Source organism: Thalassophryne amazonica, chromosome 14 (assembly GCF_902500255.1).
Source record: "Thalassophryne amazonica chromosome 14, fThaAma1.1, whole genome shotgun sequence".
Lineage (NCBI taxonomy): Eukaryota > Metazoa > Chordata > Actinopteri > Batrachoidiformes > Batrachoididae > Thalassophryne > Thalassophryne amazonica.
The window spans coordinates 71,597,091-71,616,181 of NC_047116.1; the positions used below are offsets into that span (position 1 = coordinate 71,597,091).

Here is a 19,091-nt window from a genome sequence, read left to right on the forward strand (position 1 = left end):
TGGACTGACAATAGAGAAGATTTTGTGGGAGCTTACAGGAATTCAGTAGTAAGTTGACATTGAAACAGGAAGTGAAATTGAAATTTTCGATGACTTGTCCAATCATGTCAACATAAGAAGGGAAATCAGGCACATACCAGCTGACGTGATTGGACGAGTCATCAAAAATTTCAACGTTCATGTTGCTGCAGTTATTCGTCAAAGAGGAGCCTGGATAGAACATATTATCAACTGTTAAGGACAGACCACCAAAAATGTTTCAATTTCTATCAGATTTGAAGGACATAATCTCCCATCATTCTGCTAATGTTTGGTGAAAGAATTTTCAAAATATCTCGTCTGAGTAAAAAATGAGATCAAAAAGAAAATAGGGCATTTTTTTTGGACCACCCTGTAAAAATACCAATTTGCATGGAATGTGTTGGAGTGATTTTTACTTGAGGCCATCAAATATGGCCATCGGATATTGCGAAGACTTTGCGTCCATCCATCCATCTGTGCTCAGCATAAATCCAGTCCTATTACGGCTAGAGTCTTCAAATTCACTGGGAACATTCTTGGGACACAGACCTTGGACAAGTTCAGAGATGGCTAATATTTTAAGAGGTTATAAAGTCACATTCTAGCACTATTTTTATGGTATAATGTTGCGGACATTAGTATGGTGATGTCACACCCTGGTATCACTTGCTACTAACTTCACTTCGTTTTTGGCTAGAAATAACACATTTCTCATATATTATGCAAAAGATAGCAAGAAATGAACACTTCTTAAACTGAAAATGCTGTTTTTGGAACATAATAACACCTCTGGAGTGATTTATAATACATTTTGTGGATGTCAGTGTGTACGCTTACTCAGAGTAACTTCCTATTGAGTTAAATTTTTCCTATTAATACCTACAAATGCACAGAGGGTGATCTACAAATAATCCTTGATTTGCACACCTTCCACTCTTGTCAAATGCTCATGTACACGCACACGCAAAGCCTCATGCAGACACCTTTAATACATAAATATTGCTTTTGATTGATAGAGGGGATTTATTGAAGTGTAAGACAATAGGATCTTAATAATTAATTAAACAACTGCAAATGATAAAGAACACAATGCTCATATGGCCGAGGTTATTTTGGCATTGCATTATATTTAATATTTTGATTTCTACACTACCTTGGGGTATATCATGACCAGAATGAAATTGATCAGAAATGTTTGATTGTTTTTTTTCCAAACGTGACAAAAATAGGGTTAATTTTCTGTGGAATGGTTCCTACCTCTGATGCCAGAGTTCGCACTGCCTTGGCATGAAGGATCTGAGGAGTATCCAGCACAGGCATGTAGTGGCCCTTTGCCTTTTCATACTTCTCTTTGTACTTGACCTGGAAAGCAGAAACAAAGGAGACCAAGTTTGCTGATTATAATTTAAAGCAAAAGCGACCAGTGAAGAAAGTATGTGCCCCAACTTGACAGGAGAGGCTTTATGCAAGGGTTTAAAACAGTATGAACCTACACGTTAATACCTGAGACCCAATTACATGAGGGGGATCTAGGACATCCCCCAGAAAAATTGGATATTTAACATCAGGGGTCACCAAACCTGCTCCTGGAGACAACCAGTCCTGCTGTACCTGCTGCTTATTAAGTCAGGTGTGTTCAGCCAGTCAAGAGCTCAGACACACAAGACTCAAGTAATCAGCTGTGGTTGCACAAAGTGCATGTGATAAACATGCAGGGCAGGTAATCTCCAGGAACACGGTTCATGACCGCTGTTCTACATGTTCTGACGTGCATTCTGATGCAGACAAAAAGCCAAATCCTGTGAAATTCCAGAAAACCTGGAAAACATTCATGACTGGATGACTGATAGAGACCTCTGTGCTTTACAGACATAACTTGGATTTCTGATCATGTGTACTTGATGAGAACAAAGAGGAAAACTTACATAACTGGCCATTTCAGCATTTTTCATAGCCAGGATGGTGTACTTATCATCAACCACAGGAGTCACACAGCCTTTAAGCATCTCCTTATCATACTTGTATTCAACCTGGAGGTGAGAAAAGTGAAAGATAAAATCAACACTACTGTATATACGAGGTCTATCAGATAATAAACCGACACTTTTATTTTTTTTTAACTATATGGATTTGAATGACGTGCGATTACACCAATCATGCTTGAACCCTCGTGCGCATGCGTGAGTTTTTCACGCGTGTCGGTGACGTCATTTCCCTGTGGGCAGGCCTTGAGTGAGATGTGGTCCCGCCCTCTCGGCTGAATTCCTTTGTTTCACACACTGCTCGAGACGGCGCGCGTTGCTTTTATCAAAATTTTTTCTGGACCTGTGAGGAATATCCGAGTGGACACTATTCGAGAAATTAAGCTGGTTTTCGGTGAAAGGTTTAACGGCTGATGAGAGATTATGGGGTGTTTCTGTCGGTGTAAGGACTTCCCACGGAGCGGGACGTCGTGCAGCGCTTCCAGGCGCCGTCGTCGGCCTGTTTCAACCTGAAAACATCCTAATTTAAGACTTAATTCACCCAGGACGTCGTGAGAGAACAGAGAAGATTCAGAAGAGGCCGGCATGAGGACTTTATGCGGACATTCCACTGTTTAAGGACATTTTTTAATGAAAGACGTGTGCGCAAATTCGGCGAGTCATTTCAGTGACGACTCGGCAAATCTGTATGCGCCGCGACAGGAAAAACACCTCCGTGTTGAAAACCATTTGTAAAATTCAGGCGGCTTTTGATGGCTTTCAACAAGTGAGTAACTGAGAAATTGTTTAACAGCTTGGGCATGTTCCAACTTGCCCGTTAAGGTTTCCAACGGAGGTGTTTTTCCTGTCGCGACCCCCCGCGGTCAGGTCCAGCCCGACATGCGACTCTGCCCGTACGTTCTTTCATTACAAAATGTCCGTTAACAATGGAATGTCCGAATAAACTCCTCATGCCGACTTCTTCTGAAAGTTCTCTGTTCTCTGATGACTTACTGGGTCAACAGAGCCTGAAATGTGGACGTTTTCAACTTGAAACGGCGAGACGCTACCGCCTCGAAGCGCAGATCGCCGTCAGGCGCCGTGGGCCGTCCTTATGGCGACACTACCAGACCAAAATCTCTCATCAGCCGTTAAAATTTTTACCAAAAACCAGTTGAATTTATCGAATGGTGTCCACTCAGTTGTGCCTTACAGTTTTGAAAAGATTTTGATCAAACAAAGCAGCAGTCTCTGAGCCATTCCTAAACAATGAAAAAATCGACGAGAGGGTGGGCCACTCCTCACTCAAAGACTGCCCACAGGCGAATGACGTAACCGACAGGCGTGAAAAAACTCTCGCATGCCCACGAGGGTTCAAGCATGTCTGATGTAATCACACGTGATTCAAATCCATATGGTTTTTGAAAAAAATAATAAGGTCGGATACTTTTCTAATAGACCTCGTGTATATATATATATATATATATATATATATATATATATATATATATATACACACACACACACACACACACACATATACTGTACTGTATTTCATTACAGTAGAGTATGTTTATATAATTTCCCCCCCCCCACTGGTGAGTGTGGTAAGTGTGTTCCTCAAGCTCAGGTACTTAACCAGAGACTGGGGGTTTGAGGGTTCGGCGTAGTATCTTAGCTGTTCCTTGGACTGCATTCTTCTGGACAGAGACCTCTGATGTTGTGCCTGGAATCTGCTGGAGCCACTCTTCCAGTTTGGGAGTTACAGCTCCTAGTGCTCCTATTACCACTTGGACCACTTTGGACTTTACCTTCCACATTTGTTCAAGTTGCTCCTTCAGCTTTTGGTACTTCTCTATATTCTCGTGCTCCTTTCTGATGTTGCTGTTAGCTGGATCGCCACATTGATCAAAATTGCAGTTTTCTTTCCCTTGTCAACCACCACTATGTCTGGTTGGTTGGCCAGTGGCTACTTGTCTGTCTAGAATTTGACATTCCACAGGACCTTAGCCCTGTCGTTCTCAACCACCTTTGGTGGCGTCTCCAATCGGGACTTGGGGACTTCGAATCCATATGTGATGTTCCTGTACACAATTCGGAACACTTGGTTGTGCCTTTCAGTGTATGCTGTCCCAGTTTGCATCGTGCATCCTGTGACTATGTGCTGGACTATCTCTAGGGCACATTTGCAACTTGCAACAACAGCCTGCAACTTGGGTCCTGTGGGCAGTGGGAGACTCCTGCCTCTATAGATCTGGTGCTGTTGTGCTGCCATGATCAGAGCCTCTGTAATGTCTTTTAGTGTGGCCTTTTCTAGCCACTGGTAGGGCTTCTTGATGTCAGTCACTTCCTCTATCTGTCGATGGTAAATTCCATGAAGGGGCTTGGTCTTCCATGATATCTTATCCTCCTTGTTCCTTATCATCATCTGTCTTCAGCTCACCTGAGGCATTCTTGTAGCAGCTGATCTTGGGTGGGTGATCCATGAATACATCTTTCTGATGTATTCAGAAATATATATATATATATATATATATGTATGCACACACAATTAAACAAGAGCCAAAACAAAAAAGCACCAACTCACATCACTCTGCTGCAAAGAGTTTCTAGCAGCATTGACAAGTCAGGCCTGTTTGCCGTCCAGATCCACTTGTACTTTGTGGCTTCATACTTTTTCTTGTAGTCAAGCTGAAAGTGGAAACAATTTATATTTTATTAACATTTCAATCTGTTGTTATTCAAATTAATTCATGGTGTGTTTAGTTAGCTGAGCTGATGGATATCATGTTTATTGTGATGGGTGAGTGAGTGAATGGTGAAGGCCCTCACATTGGTGATGTTCTTGTAAGCCTCTTTGGCAGCACGGATTGAATGAGCCTCAGGGTCCATGTTGATATGAGCTTTGCTCTTCTCATACAACTCTCTGTACTTCAACTGCAAAATGACATGAAAAACAGCAGTAAAGTAATATGTGCACTCCAAATAAAGCTAGGTTTGAGATGCATGTGTCTCATCCAAGCCTCGTCTGTGCACACTTCAGCAACTGAAGCCTCAGCAGCTTCTGCACAGACACAAATCAAAGTCAGTAAGGCTCGCCAGAGGAGTACTCACGCTGCTGGTGATGTCTTTGACCTTCTTCATGTGCTGCTGGTGTGGCGTGTCATAAGGAAGTGTGTAGGCCTTATCTTTTGTCTTGTTGTACTCCATCTTGTAGATAATCTGAGGAATAAACATCAGAATGTAGTCAGGGGCAATTAAAAAAGACATCATAAAAATGAACTATCAATGAAACTTTGGAAAATTACACTCAACAAAAATATAAATGCAACACTTTTGGTTTTGCTCCCATTTTGTATGAGATGAACTCAAAGATCTAAAACTTTTTCCACATACACAATATCACCATTTCCCTCAAATACTGTTCACAAACCAGTCTAAATCTGTGATAGTGAGCACTTCTCCTTTGCTGAGATAATCCATCCCACCTCACAGATGTGCCATATCAAGATGCTGATTAGACACCATGATTAGTGCACAGGTGTGCCTTAGACTGCCCACAATAAAAGGCCACTCTGAAAGGTGCAGTTTTGTTTTATTGGGGGAGATACCAGTCAGTATCTGGTGTGACCACCATTTGCCTCATGCAGTGCAACACATCTCCTTCACATAGAGTTGATCAGGTTGTCAATTGTGGCCTGTGGAATGTTGGTCCACTCCTCTTCAATGGCTGTGCGAAGTTGCTGGATATTGGCAGGAACTGGTACACGCTGTCGTATACGCCGGTCCAGAGCATCCCAAACATGCTCAATGGGTGACATGTCCGGTGAGTATGCCGGCCATGCAAGAACTGAGACATTTTCAGCTTCCAAGAATTGTGTCCAGATCCTTGCAACATGGGGCCGTGCGTTATGCTGCTGCAACATGAGGTGATGTTCTTGGATGTATGGCACAACAATGGGCCTCAGGATCTCGTCACAGTATCTCTGTGCATTCAAAATTCCATCAATAAAATGCACCTGAGTTTCTTCGTCCATAACAGACGCCTACCCATACCATAACCCCACCGCCACCATGGGCCACTCGATCCACAACATTGACATCAGAAAACCGCTCACCCACACGACGCCACACACGCTGTCTGCCATCTGCCCTGAACAGTGTGAACCGGGATTCATCCGTGAAGAGAACACCTCTCCAACGTGCCAAACGCCAGCGAATGTGAGCATTTGCCCACTCAAGTCGGTTACGACGACGAACTGGAGTCAGGTCGAGACCCCGATGAGGACGACGAGCATGCAGATGAGCTTCCCTGAGACGGTTTCTGACAGTTTGTGCAGAAATTCTTTGGTTATGCAAACCGATTGTTTCAGCAGCTGTCCGAGTGGCTGGTCTCAGACGATCTTGGAGGTGAACATGCTGGATGTGGAGGTCCTGGCTGGTGTGGTTACACGTGTCTGCGGTTGTGAGGATGGTTGGATGTACTGCCAAATTCTCTGAAACGCCTTTGGAGACGGCTTATGGTAGAGAAATGAACTTCAATACACGAGCAACAAGCTCTGGTTGACATTCCTGCTGTCAGCATGCCAATTGCACACTCCCTAAATCTTGCGACATCTGTGGCATTGTGCTGTGTGATAAACTGCACCTTTCAGAGTGGCCTTTTATTGTGGGCAGTCTAAGGCACACCTGTGCACTAATCATGGTGTCTAATCAGCATCTTGATATGGCACACCTGTGAGGTAGGATGGATTATCTAAGCAAAGGAGAAGTGCTCACTATCACAGATTAGACTGGTTTGTGAACAATATTTGAGGGAAAATGGTGATATTGTGTATGTGGAAAAAGTTTTAGATCTTTGAGTTCATCTCATACAAACTGGGAGCAAAACCAAAAGTGTTGCGTTTATATTTTTGTTGAGGTATAAACTGATGGGGGAAGGAACTTACATCGCTGGATCTTCTTGCTGCGTTTATGGGTCTCGTACACAGGAGTTTCCAGAACAGACGTGAACTTGTCCCTTGGCACGCTCATACTGCTCTCTGTACTCCACTGAAAGAATGTGTGAGAAGAAAACATTTGCTCAATATGCTCATTTAATTCTGCATATTTTCCTCAATTTTGTATTCTCACTTGTTCTGCCTCTAATTTAGGGGACTAAAGTTAGTGAAAACAGTGGTGGCTAAACTGCCTGGCAATGGTTAATTTGCTGTTAAAAATATCGGACTGGCTATACGCCCAACCGTTGTTAATAAAGTATATATGCGAGCATATACGCCCAACCACAACCAACCAATGAGCACGCTTGTAAGCTCACTTCCGGTTTCAACGCAGGGGGGAAAAAAGGCAGATATTTCTCGCCGGCTGCAGGAGGGATCGCACCCCACAGGAGGGCTGTGATCTAAAGCGGTTCTGTTTGGCTCATCACACCCAGGGAACTGTGTCAACTAACACCATCTTACAGCCAACAAGCAGCATTTTGTTCAAAACTGTTTTGTCGTCGTTCAAAATGCTTATAAAGTTTGTCTGTTTGATCCATTGCAGTGTTTTCGCAGTAATTAAACACGACGCCGTTAAATGTGTCAAACATACGCCAGAATAGAGCCTTAAAAAGTGATGTAAAAATGTAGTTTAGATGCACAAAACGTGTCAAATACATGATCACGGTTGGGCGAATAAGGTAAGACATTATATTATCTGCCCAATGGTTGGGCATGTAATGTTCAATGTATGACTTATCTGCCCAACGGTTGGGCTTATAGCCTTTGCCTAAAAATATAGCCACAGACAAATCTCATCTAATACCCAGACTTTAATCCACTGTGGACTGGAAGTGACATTTCACCATCATGACCTTTTGTCATACTGGATCAGAGGCTGTATCTCAGCTCAGGGACAGCATCCTTCAAAGGCTGCATTCATTGGCTGCAACATCACAGTGTTATGCTGGCTGTCTGAGTGTGTCCAAAAAATGAGGTGGGCTTCATAGATAATTGGCAAAGCTTCTGGGGAAAACCTGGTCTTGTTAGGAGAGACGGCATCCATCCCACTTTGGATGGAGCAGCTCTCATTTCTAGAAATCTGGCCAATTTTCTTAAATCCTCCAAACCGTGACTATCCAGGGTTGGGACCAGGAAGCAGAGTTGTAGTCTTACACACCTCTCTGCAGCTTCTCTCCCCCTGCCATCCCCTCATTACCCCATCCCCGTAGAGACGGTGCCTGCTCCCAGAAAACCAATAACCAGCAAAAATCTATTTAAGCATAAAAATTCAAAAAAAAAAAAAATATATAGGACCTTCAACTGCACCACAGACTAAAACAATTAAATGTGGTCTATTAAACATTAGATCTCTCTCTTCTAAGTCCCTGTTAGTAAATGATATAATAATTGATCAACATATTGATTTATTCTGCCTTACAGAAACCTGGTTACAGCAGGATGAATATGTTAGTTTAAATGAGTCAACACCCCCGAGTCACACTAACTGCCAGAACGCTCGTAGCACGGGCCGAGGCAGAGGATTAGCAGCAATCTTCCACTCCAGCTTATTAATTAATCAAAAACCCAGACAGAGCTTTAATTCATTTGAAAGCTTGTCTCTTAGGTCTTGTCCATCCAAATTGGAAGTCCCAAAAACCAGTTTTATTTGTTGTTATCTATCGTCCACCTGGTCGTTACTGTGAGTTTCTCTGTGAATTTTCAGACCTTTTGTCTGACTTAGTGCTTAGCTCAGATAAGATAATTATAGTGGGCGATTTTAACATCCACACAGATGCTGAGAATGACAGCCTCAACACTGCATTTAATCTATTGTTAGACTCAATTGGCTTTGCTCAAAATGTAAATGAGCCCACCCACCACTTTAATCATACCTTAGATCTTGTTCTGACTTATGGTATGGAAATTGAAGACTTAACAGTATTCCCTGAAAAACCCCCTTCTGTCTGATCATTTCTTAATAAGATTTACATTTACTCTGATGGACTACCCAGCAGTGGGGAATAAGTTTCATTACAGTAGAAGTCTTTCAGAAAGCGCTGTAACTAGGTTTAAGGATATGATTCCTTCTTTATGTTCTCCAATGCCATATACCAACACAGGGCAGAGTAGCTACCTAAACTCTGTGAGTGAGATAGATTATCTCATCAATAGTTTTATATCCTCATTGAGGACAACTTTGGATGCTGTAGCTCCTCTGAAAAGAGAGCCTTAAATCAGAAGTGCCTGACTTCTGATTCCTCTCCAACTTAGATAATCCGTAAGTTGGAGAGGAAATGGCGTCTCACTAATTTAGAAGATCTTCACTTAGCCTGGAAAAGAGTCTGTTGCTCTATAAAAAAAGCCCTCTGTAAAGCTAGGACATCATACTACTCATCAGTAATTGAAGAAAATAAGAACCCCAGGTTTCTTTTCAGCACTGTAGCCAAGCTGACAAGGAGTCAGGGCTCTATTGAGCCGAGTATTCCTTTAACTTTAACTAGTAATGACTTCATGACTTTCTTTGCTAATAAACTTTTAACTATTAGAGAAAAAATTACTCATAACCATCCCAAAGACATATCGTTCTCTTTGGCTGCTTTCAGTGATGCCGGTATGCCGGTGGTTTGAATCATATTTATCTAATAGATTACAATTTGTTCATGTAAATGGGGAATCTTCTTCACAGACTAAGGTTAATTATGGAGTTCCACAAGGTTCTAGGACCAATTTTATTCACTTTATACATGCTTCCCTTAGGCAGTATTATTAGACAGCATTGCTTAAATGTTCGTTGTTACGCAGATGATACCCAGCTTTATCTATCCATGAAGCCAGAGGACACACACCAATTAGCTAAACTGCAGGATTGTCTTACAGACATAAAGACATGGATGACCTCTAATTTCCTGCTTTTAAACTCAGATAAAACTGAAGTTATTGTACTTGGCCCCACAAATCTTAGAAACATGGTGTCTAACCAGATCCTTACTCTGGATGGCATTACCCTGACCTCTATTAATACTGTGAGAAATCTTGGAGTCATTTTTGATCAGGATATGTCATTCAATGCGCATATTAAACAAATATGTAGGACTGCTTTTTTGCATTTGCGCAATATCTGTAAAATTAGAAAGGTCTTGTCTCAGAGTGATGCTGAAAAACTAATTCATGCATTTGTTTCCTCTAAGCTGGACTATTGTAATTCATTATTATCAGGTTGTCCTAAAAGTTCCCTGAAAAGCCTTCAGTTAATTCAAAATGCTGCAGCTAGAGTACTGACAGGGACTAGAAGGGGGGAGCATATCTCACCCATATTGGCCTCTCTTCATTGGCTTCCTGTTAATTCTAGAATAGAATTTAAAATTCTTCTTCTTACTTATAAGGTTTTGAATAATCAGGTCCCATCTTATCTTAGGGACCTCATAGTACCATATCACCCCAATAGAGCGCTTCGCTTTCAGACTGCAGGCTTACTTGTAGTTCCTAGGGTTTGTAAGAGTAAGAATGGGAGGCAGAGTCTTCAGCTTTCAGGCTCCTCTCCTGTGTAACCAGCTCCCAATTCAGATTAGGGAGACAGACACCCTCTCTACTTTTAAGATTAAGCTTAAAACTTTCCTTTTGAAAAAGCTTATAGTTAGGGCTGGATCAGGTGACCCTGAACCATCCCTTAGTATGCTGCTATAGACTTAGACTGCTGGGGGGTTCCCATGATGCACTGAGTGTTTCTTTCTCTTTTTGCTCTGTATGCACCACTCTGCATTTAATCATTAGTGATTGATCTCTGCTCCCCTCCACAGCATGTCTTTTTCCTGGTTCTCTCACTCAGCCCCAACCAGTCCCAGCAGAAGACTGCCCCTCCCTGAGCCTGGTTCTGCTGGAGGTTTCTTCCTGTTAAAAGGGAGTTTTTTCCTTCCCACTGTCGCCAAGTGCTTGCTCACAGGGGGTTGTTTTGACTGTTGGGGTTTTTCTGTAATTACTGTATGGCTTTGCCTTACAATATAAAGCGCCTTGGGGCAACTGTTTGTTGTGATTTGGCGCTATATAAATAAAATTGATTTGATTTGACCTTGCCCAATGCAGATTCGAGATTCATCACTGAATATGACTTTCATCCAGTCATCCACAGTCCAAGATTGCTTTTCCTTAGCCCATTGTAACCTTGTTTTTTTCTGTTTAGGTGTTAATGATGGCTTTCGTTTAGCTTTTCTGTATGTAAATCCCATTCCTTTAGGCGGTTTCTTACAGTTCCGTCACAGACGTTGACTCCAGTTTCCTCCCATTCGTTCCTCATTTGTTTTGTTGCGCATTTTCGATTTTTGAGACATACTGCTTGAAGTTTTCTGTCTTGACGCTTTGATGTCTTCCTTGGTCTACCAGTATGTTTGCCTTTAACAACCTTCCCATGTTGTTTGTATTTGGTCCAGAGTTTAGACACAGCTGACTGTGAACAACCAACATCTTTTGCAACATTGCGTGATGATTACCCTCTTTTAAGAGTTTGATAATCCTCTCCTTTGTTTCAATTGACATCTCTCGTGTTGGAGCCATGATTCATGTCAGTTCACTTGGTGCAACAGCTCTCCAAGGTGTGATCACTCCTTTTTAGATGCAGACTAAAGCAGATGTGATTTGATGCAGGTGTTAGTTTTGGGGATGAAAAATTTACAGGGTGATTCCATAATTTATTCCTCAGAATTGAGTGAGTCCATATTTGTTTTCCCTCTGTTTGGTCTAAAAAAGTAACCGTTACTGACTGCCACAATCTTTTTTTCTTGATTTCTTATAGTGTTTCTTAAAGCCAGAAAGTTGCCATTTGAAATGACTTTAGTTTTGTGTCATGTCTGTGATCTGCTTTTTTCTACAAAATTAAACAACTGAATAAACATCCTCCGAGGCCGGTGATTCCATAATTATTGCCAGGGGTTGTAATTTGTAGTTGTTTAATTGGTATCACTAGCATGTTGCCCGTGGGGATCCATGGGCTCTAGACTGAGTAGTGTTTATAAAATAGCTGACATTTTGCAATTGTGGTAATAACTTAAGCAAAGTTTCTATAATGTGTTGGAATGGGGTGTGAGTCCAGAATGTTTTTAGAACCTTAGACCTCAACAGTTTTTGAACTCAGTTTTTTTTCAGAACTCTGCCCATTTATTTCCTGTTAAATATTAATTTTTTTAATGTTAATTTACTGTCTCAATGTATTTACAAATTGTTTAGGTTGTTATTATCATATACACCCTATTATTATTACTATTATTGTTGTTGTTGTTGTTGTTGTTATTACCAGTATTATGATTATATTCTATTTTATTATTATTATTCTGTTTTGTCATTTGAATTTTAAATGGACTAGAATGGAAATAAGTGCTTTCACTTTCTTGTATCATCCAAGTGTTTTTAATGTATTTACAATTATACAATCGAAGCGGTGCACAGCGGTGTGAAGCTTGCTCATGGTACACTGTGTACCACACAGGAAGTGCCAAATTCTGCGTCAACAGGAGGTTTCTTCCTGTTAAAAGGGAGTTTTCCTTCCCACTGTCGCCAAGTGCTTGCTCATAGGGGGTTGTTTTGGACCGTTGGGGTTTTTCTGTAATTACTGTATGGCTTTTGCCTTGCAATATAAAGCGCCTTGGGCCAACTGTTGTTGTGATTTGGCGCTATATAAATAAAATTGATTTGATTTGAACAGTGAAACAGGAATATCAAATGTTGAACACGTCCTGGATCGACACTTCCTGGATTGACAATAACCGAGATCTTGTGGAATCTCGTGGGAATTCAGTGACAAGTTCACACTGAAACAGGAAGTGCCAAATTTTGAGCCCACAGTGAAACAGGAAATGTCAAATGTTGAACACTTCCTGGACTGACAATAGAGAAGATTTTGTGGGAGCTTACAGGAATTCAGTAGTAAGTTGACATTGAAACAGGAAGTGAAATTGAAATTTTCGATGACTTGTCCAATCATGTCAACATAAGAAGGGAAATCAGGCACATACCAGCTGACGTGATTGGACGAGTCATCAAAAATTTCAACGTTCATGTTGCTGCAGTTATTCGTCAAAGAGGAGCCTGGATAGAACATATTATCAACTGTTAAGGACAGACCACCAAAAATGTTTCAATTTCTATCAGATTTGAAGGACATAATCTCCCATCATTCTGCTAATGTTTGGTGAAAGAATTTTCAAAATATCTCGTCTGAGTAAAAAATGAGATCAAAAAGAAAATAGGGCATTTTTTTTGGACCACCCTGTAAAAATACCAATTTGCATGGAATGTGTTGGAGTGATTTTTACTTGAGGCCATCAAATATGGCCATCGGATATTGCGAAGACTTTGCGTCCATCCATCCATCTGTGCTCAGCATAAATCCAGTCCTATTACGGCTAGAGTCTTCAAATTCACTGGGAACATTCTTGGGACACAGACCTTGGACAAGTTCAGAGATGGCTAATATTTTAAGAGGTTATAAAGTCACATTCTAGCACTATTTTTATGGTATAATGTTGCGGACATTAGTATGGTGATGTCACACCCTGGTATCACTTGCTACTAACTTCACTTCGTTTTTGGCTAGAAATAACACATTTCTCATATATTATGCAAAAGATAGCAAGAAATGAACACTTCTTAAACTGAAAATGCTGTTTTTGGAACATAATAACACCTCTGGAGTGATTTATAATACATTTTGTGGATGTCAGTGTGTACGCTTACTCAGAGTAACTTCCTATTGAGTTAAATTTTTCCTATTAATACCTACAAATGCACAGAGGGTGATCTACAAATAATCCTTGATTTGCACACCTTCCACTCTTGTCAAATGCTCATGTACACGCACACGCAAAGCCTCATGCAGACACCTTTAATACATAAATATTGCTTTTGATTGATAGAGGGGATTTATTGAAGTGTAAGACAATAGGATCTTAATAATTAATTAAACAACTGCAAATGATAAAGAACACAATGCTCATATGGCCGAGGTTATTTTGGCATTGCATTATATTTAATATTTTGATTTCTACACTACCTTGGGGTATATCATGACCAGAATGAAATTGATCAGAAATGTTTGATTGTTTTTTTTCCAAACGTGACAAAAATAGGGTTAATTTTCTGTGGAATGGTTCCTACCTCTGATGCCAGAGTTCGCACTGCCTTGGCATGAAGGATCTGAGGAGTATCCAGCACAGGCATGTAGTGGCCCTTTGCCTTTTCATACTTCTCTTTGTACTTGACCTGGAAAGCAGAAACAAAGGAGACCAAGTTTGCTGATTATAATTTAAAGCAAAAGCGACCAGTGAAGAAAGTATGTGCCCCAACTTGACAGGAGAGGCTTTATGCAAGGGTTTAAAACAGTATGAACCTACACGTTAATACCTGAGACCCAATTACATGAGGGGGATCTAGGACATCCCCCAGAAAAATTGGATATTTAACATCAGGGGTCACCAAACCTGCTCCTGGAGACAACCAGTCCTGCTGTACCTGCTGCTTATTAAGTCAGGTGTGTTCAGCCAGTCAAGAGCTCAGACACACAAGACTCAAGTAATCAGCTGTGGTTGCACAAAGTGCATGTGATAAACATGCAGGGCAGGTAATCTCCAGGAACACGGTTCATGACCGCTGTTCTACATGTTCTGACGTGCATTCTGATGCAGACAAAAAGCCAAATCCTGTGAAATTCCAGAAAACCTGGAAAACATTCATGACTGGATGACTGATAGAGACCTCTGTGCTTTACAGACATAACTTGGATTTCTGATCATGTGTACTTGATGAGAACAAAGAGGAAAACTTACATAACTGGCCATTTCAGCATTTTTCATAGCCAGGATGGTGTACTTATCATCAACCACAGGAGTCACACAGCCTTTAAGCATCTCCTTATCATACTTGTATTCAACCTGGAGGTGAGAAAAGTGAAAGATAAAATCAACACTACTGTATATACGAGGTCTATCAGATAATAAACCGACACTTTTATTTTTTTTTAACTATATGGATTTGAATGACGTGCGATTACACCAATCATGCTTGAACCCTCGTGCGCATGCGTGAGTTTTTCACGCGTGTCGGTGACGTCATTTCCCTGTGGGCAGGCCTTGAGTGAGATGTGGTCCCGCCCTCTCGGCTGAATTCCTTTGTTTCACACACTGCTCGAGACGGCGCGCGTTGCTTTTATCAAAATTTTTTCTGGACCTGTGAGGAATATCCGAGTGGACACTATTCGAGAAATTAAGCTGGTTTTCGGTGAAAGGTTTAACGGCTGATGAGAGATTATGGGGTGTTTCTGTCGGTGTAAGGACTTCCCACGGAGCGGGACGTCGTGCAGCGCTTCCAGGCGCCGTCGTCGGCCTGTTTCAACCTGAAAACATCCTAATTTAAGACTTAATTCACCCAGGACGTCGTGAGAGAACAGAGAAGATTCAGAAGAGGCCGGCATGAGGACTTTATGCGGACATTCCACTGTTTAAGGACATTTTTTAATGAAAGACGTGTGCGCAAATTCGGCGAGTCATTTCAGTGACGACTCGGCAAATCTGTATGCGCCGCGACAGGAAAAACACCTCCGTGTTGAAAACCATTTGTAAAATTCAGGCGGCTTTTGATGGCTTTCAACAAGTGAGTAACTGAGAAATTGTTTAACAGCTTGGGCATGTTCCAACTTGCCCGTTAAGGTTTCCAACGGAGGTGTTTTTCCTGTCGCGACCCCCCGCGGTCAGGTCCAGCCCGACATGCGACTCTGCCCGTACGTTCTTTCATTACAAAATGTCCGTTAACAATGGAATGTCCGAATAAACTCCTCATGCCGACTTCTTCTGAAAGTTCTCTGTTCTCTGATGACTTACTGGGTCAACAGAGCCTGAAATGTGGACGTTTTCAACTTGAAACGGCGAGACGCTACCGCCTCGAAGCGCAGATCGCCGTCAGGCGCCGTGGGCCGTCCTTATGGCGACACTACCAGACCAAAATCTCTCATCAGCCGTTAAAATTTTTACCAAAAACCAGTTGAATTTATCGAATGGTGTCCACTCAGTTGTGCCTTACAGTTTTGAAAAGATTTTGATCAAACAAAGCAGCAGTCTCTGAGCCATTCCTAAACAATGAAAAAATCGACGAGAGGGTGGGCCACTCCTCACTCAAAGACTGCCCACAGGCGAATGACGTAACCGACAGGCGTGAAAAAACTCTTGCATGCCCACGAGGGTTCAAGCATGTCTGATGTAATCACACGTGATTCAAATCCATATGGTTTTTGAAAAAAATAATAAGGTCGGATACTTTTCTAATAGACCTCGTGTATATATATATATATATATATATATATATATATATATATACACACACACACACACACACACACATATACTGTACTGTATTTCATTACAGTAGAGTATGTTTATATAATTTCCCCCCCCCCACTGGTGAGTGTGGTAAGTGTGTTCCTCAAGCTCAGGTACTTAACCAGAGACTGGGGGTTTGAGGGTTCGGCGTAGTATCTTAGCTGTTCCTTGGACTGCATTCTTCTGGACAGAGACCTCTGATGTTGTGCCTGGAATCTGCTGGAGCCACTCTTCCAGTTTGGGAGTTACAGCTCCTAGTGCTCCTATTACCACTTGGACCACTTTGGACTTTACCTTCCACATTTGTTCAAGTTGCTCCTTCAGCTTTTGGTACTTCTCTATATTCTCGTGCTCCTTTCTGATGTTGCTGTTAGCTGGGATCGCCACATTGATCAAAATTGCAGTTTTCTTTCCCTTGTCAACCACCACTATGTCTGGTTGGTTGGCCAGTGGCTACTTGTCTGTCTAGAATTTGACATTCCACAGGACCTTAGCCCTGTCGTTCTCAACCACCTTTGGTGGCGTCTCCAATCGGGACTTGGGGACTTCGAATCCATATGTGATGTTCCTGTACACAATTCGGAACACTTGGTTGTGCCTTTCAGTGTATGCTGTCCCAGTTTGCATCGTGCATCCTGTGACTATGTGCTGGACTATCTCTAGGGCACATTTGCAACTTGCAACAACAGCCTGCAACTTGGGTCCTGTGGGCAGTGGGAGACTCCTGCCTCTATAGATCTGGTGCTGTTGTGCTGCCATGATCAGAGCCTCTGTAATGTCTTTTAGTGTGGCCTTTTCTAGCCACTGGTAGGGCTTCTTGATGTCAGTCACTTCCTCTATCTGTCGATGGTAAATTCCATGAAGGGGCTTGGTCTTCCATGATATCTTATCCTCCTTGTTCCTTATCATCATCTGTCTTCAGCTCACCTGAGGCATTCTTGTAGCAGCTGATCTTGGGTGGGTGATCCATGAATACATCTTTCTGATGTATTCAGAAATATATATATATATATATATATATATGTATGCACACACAATTAAACAAGAGCCAAAACAAAAAAGCACCAACTCACATCACTCTGCTGCAAAGAGTTTCTAGCAGCATTGACAAAGTCAGGCCTGTTTGCCGTCCAGATCCACTTGTACTTTGTGGCTTCATACTTTTTCTTGTAGTCAAGCTGAAAGTGGAAACAATTTATATTTTATTAACATTTTCAATCTGTTGTTATTCAAATTAATTCATGGTGTGTTTAGTTAGCTGAGCTGATGGATATCATGTTTATTGTGATGGGTGAGTGAGTGAATGGTGAAGGCCCTCACATTGGTGATGTTCTTGTAAGCCTCTTTGGCAGCACGGATTGAATGAGCCTCAGGGTCCATGTTGATATGAGCTTTGCTCTTCTCATACAACTCTCTGTACTTCAACTGCAAAATGACATGAAAAACAGCAGTAAAGTAATATGTGCACTCCAAATAAAGCTAGGTTTGAGATGCATGTGTCTCATCCAAGCCTCGTCTGTGCACACTTCAGCAACTGAAGCCTCAGCAGCTTCTGCACAGACACAAATCAAAGTCAGTAAGGCTCGCCAGAGGAGTACTCACGCTGCTGGTGATGTCTTTGACCTTCTTCATGTGCTGCTGGTGTGGCGTGTCATAAGGAAGTGTGTAGGCCTTATCTTTTGTCTTGTTGTACTCCATCTTGTAGATAATCTGAGGAATAAACATCAGAATGTAGTCAGGGGCAATTAAAAAAGACATCATAAAAATGAACTATCAATGAAACTTTGGAAAATTACACTCAACAAAAATATAAATGCAACACTTTTGGTTTTGCTCCCATTTTGTATGAGATGAACTCAAAGATCTAAAACTTTTTCCACATACACAATATCACCATTTCCCTCAAATACTGTTCACAAACCAGTCTAAATCTGTGATAGTGAGCACTTCTCCTTTGCTGAGATAATCCATCCCACCTCACAGATGTGCCATATCAAGATGCTGATTAGACACCATGATTAGTGCACAGGTGTGCCTTAGACTGCCCACAATAAAAGGCCACTCTGAAAGGTGCAGTTTTGTTTTATTGGGGGGAGATACCAGTCAGTATCTGGTGTGACCACCATTTGCCTCATGCAGTGCAACACATCTCCTTCACATAGAGTTGATCAGGTTGTCAATTGTGGCCTGTGGAATGTTGGTCCACTCCTCTTCAATGGCTGTGCGAAGTTGCTGGATATTGGCAGGAACTGGTACACGCTGTCGTATACGCCGGTCCAGAGCATCCCAAACATGCTCAATGGGTGACATGTCCGGTGAGTATGCCGGCCATGCAAGAACTGAGACATTTTCAGCTTCCAAGAATTGTGTCCAGATCCTTGCAACATGGGGCCGTGCGTTATGCTGCTGCAACATGAGGTGATGTTCTTGGATGTATGGCACAACAATGGGCCTCAGGATCTCGTCACAGTATCTCTGTGCATTCAAAATTCCATCAATAAAATGCACCTGAGTTTCTTCGTCCATAACAGACGCCTACCCATACCATAACCCCACCGCCACCATGGGCCACTCGATCCACAACATTGACATCAGAAAACCGCTCACCCACACGACGCCACACACGCTGTCTGCCATCTGCCCTGAACAGTGTGAACCGGGATTCATCCGTGAAGAGAACACCTCTCCAACGTGCCAAACGCCAGCGAATGTGAGCATTTGCCCACTCAAGTCGGTTACGACGACGAACTGGAGTCAGGTCGAGACCCCGA

The 19,091-nt window shown here is 42.0% G+C and overlaps 1 protein-coding gene across 1 annotated transcript in view; it reads right to left on the reverse strand.

Moving 5' to 3' along the window:
- The window catches only part of LOC117524088 (nebulin-like), a 267,815-nt gene that overhangs the window by 92,818 nt on the left and 155,906 nt on the right, over positions 1-19,091 (reverse strand). The window contains 5 exon segments of the mRNA XM_034185819.1: positions 14,108-14,212; positions 14,776-14,880; positions 17,394-17,498; positions 17,641-17,745; positions 17,923-18,030. Of these exon segments, the coding sequence (XP_034041710.1) occupies positions 14,108-14,212; positions 14,776-14,880; positions 17,394-17,498; positions 17,641-17,745; positions 17,923-18,030 (528 nt within the window).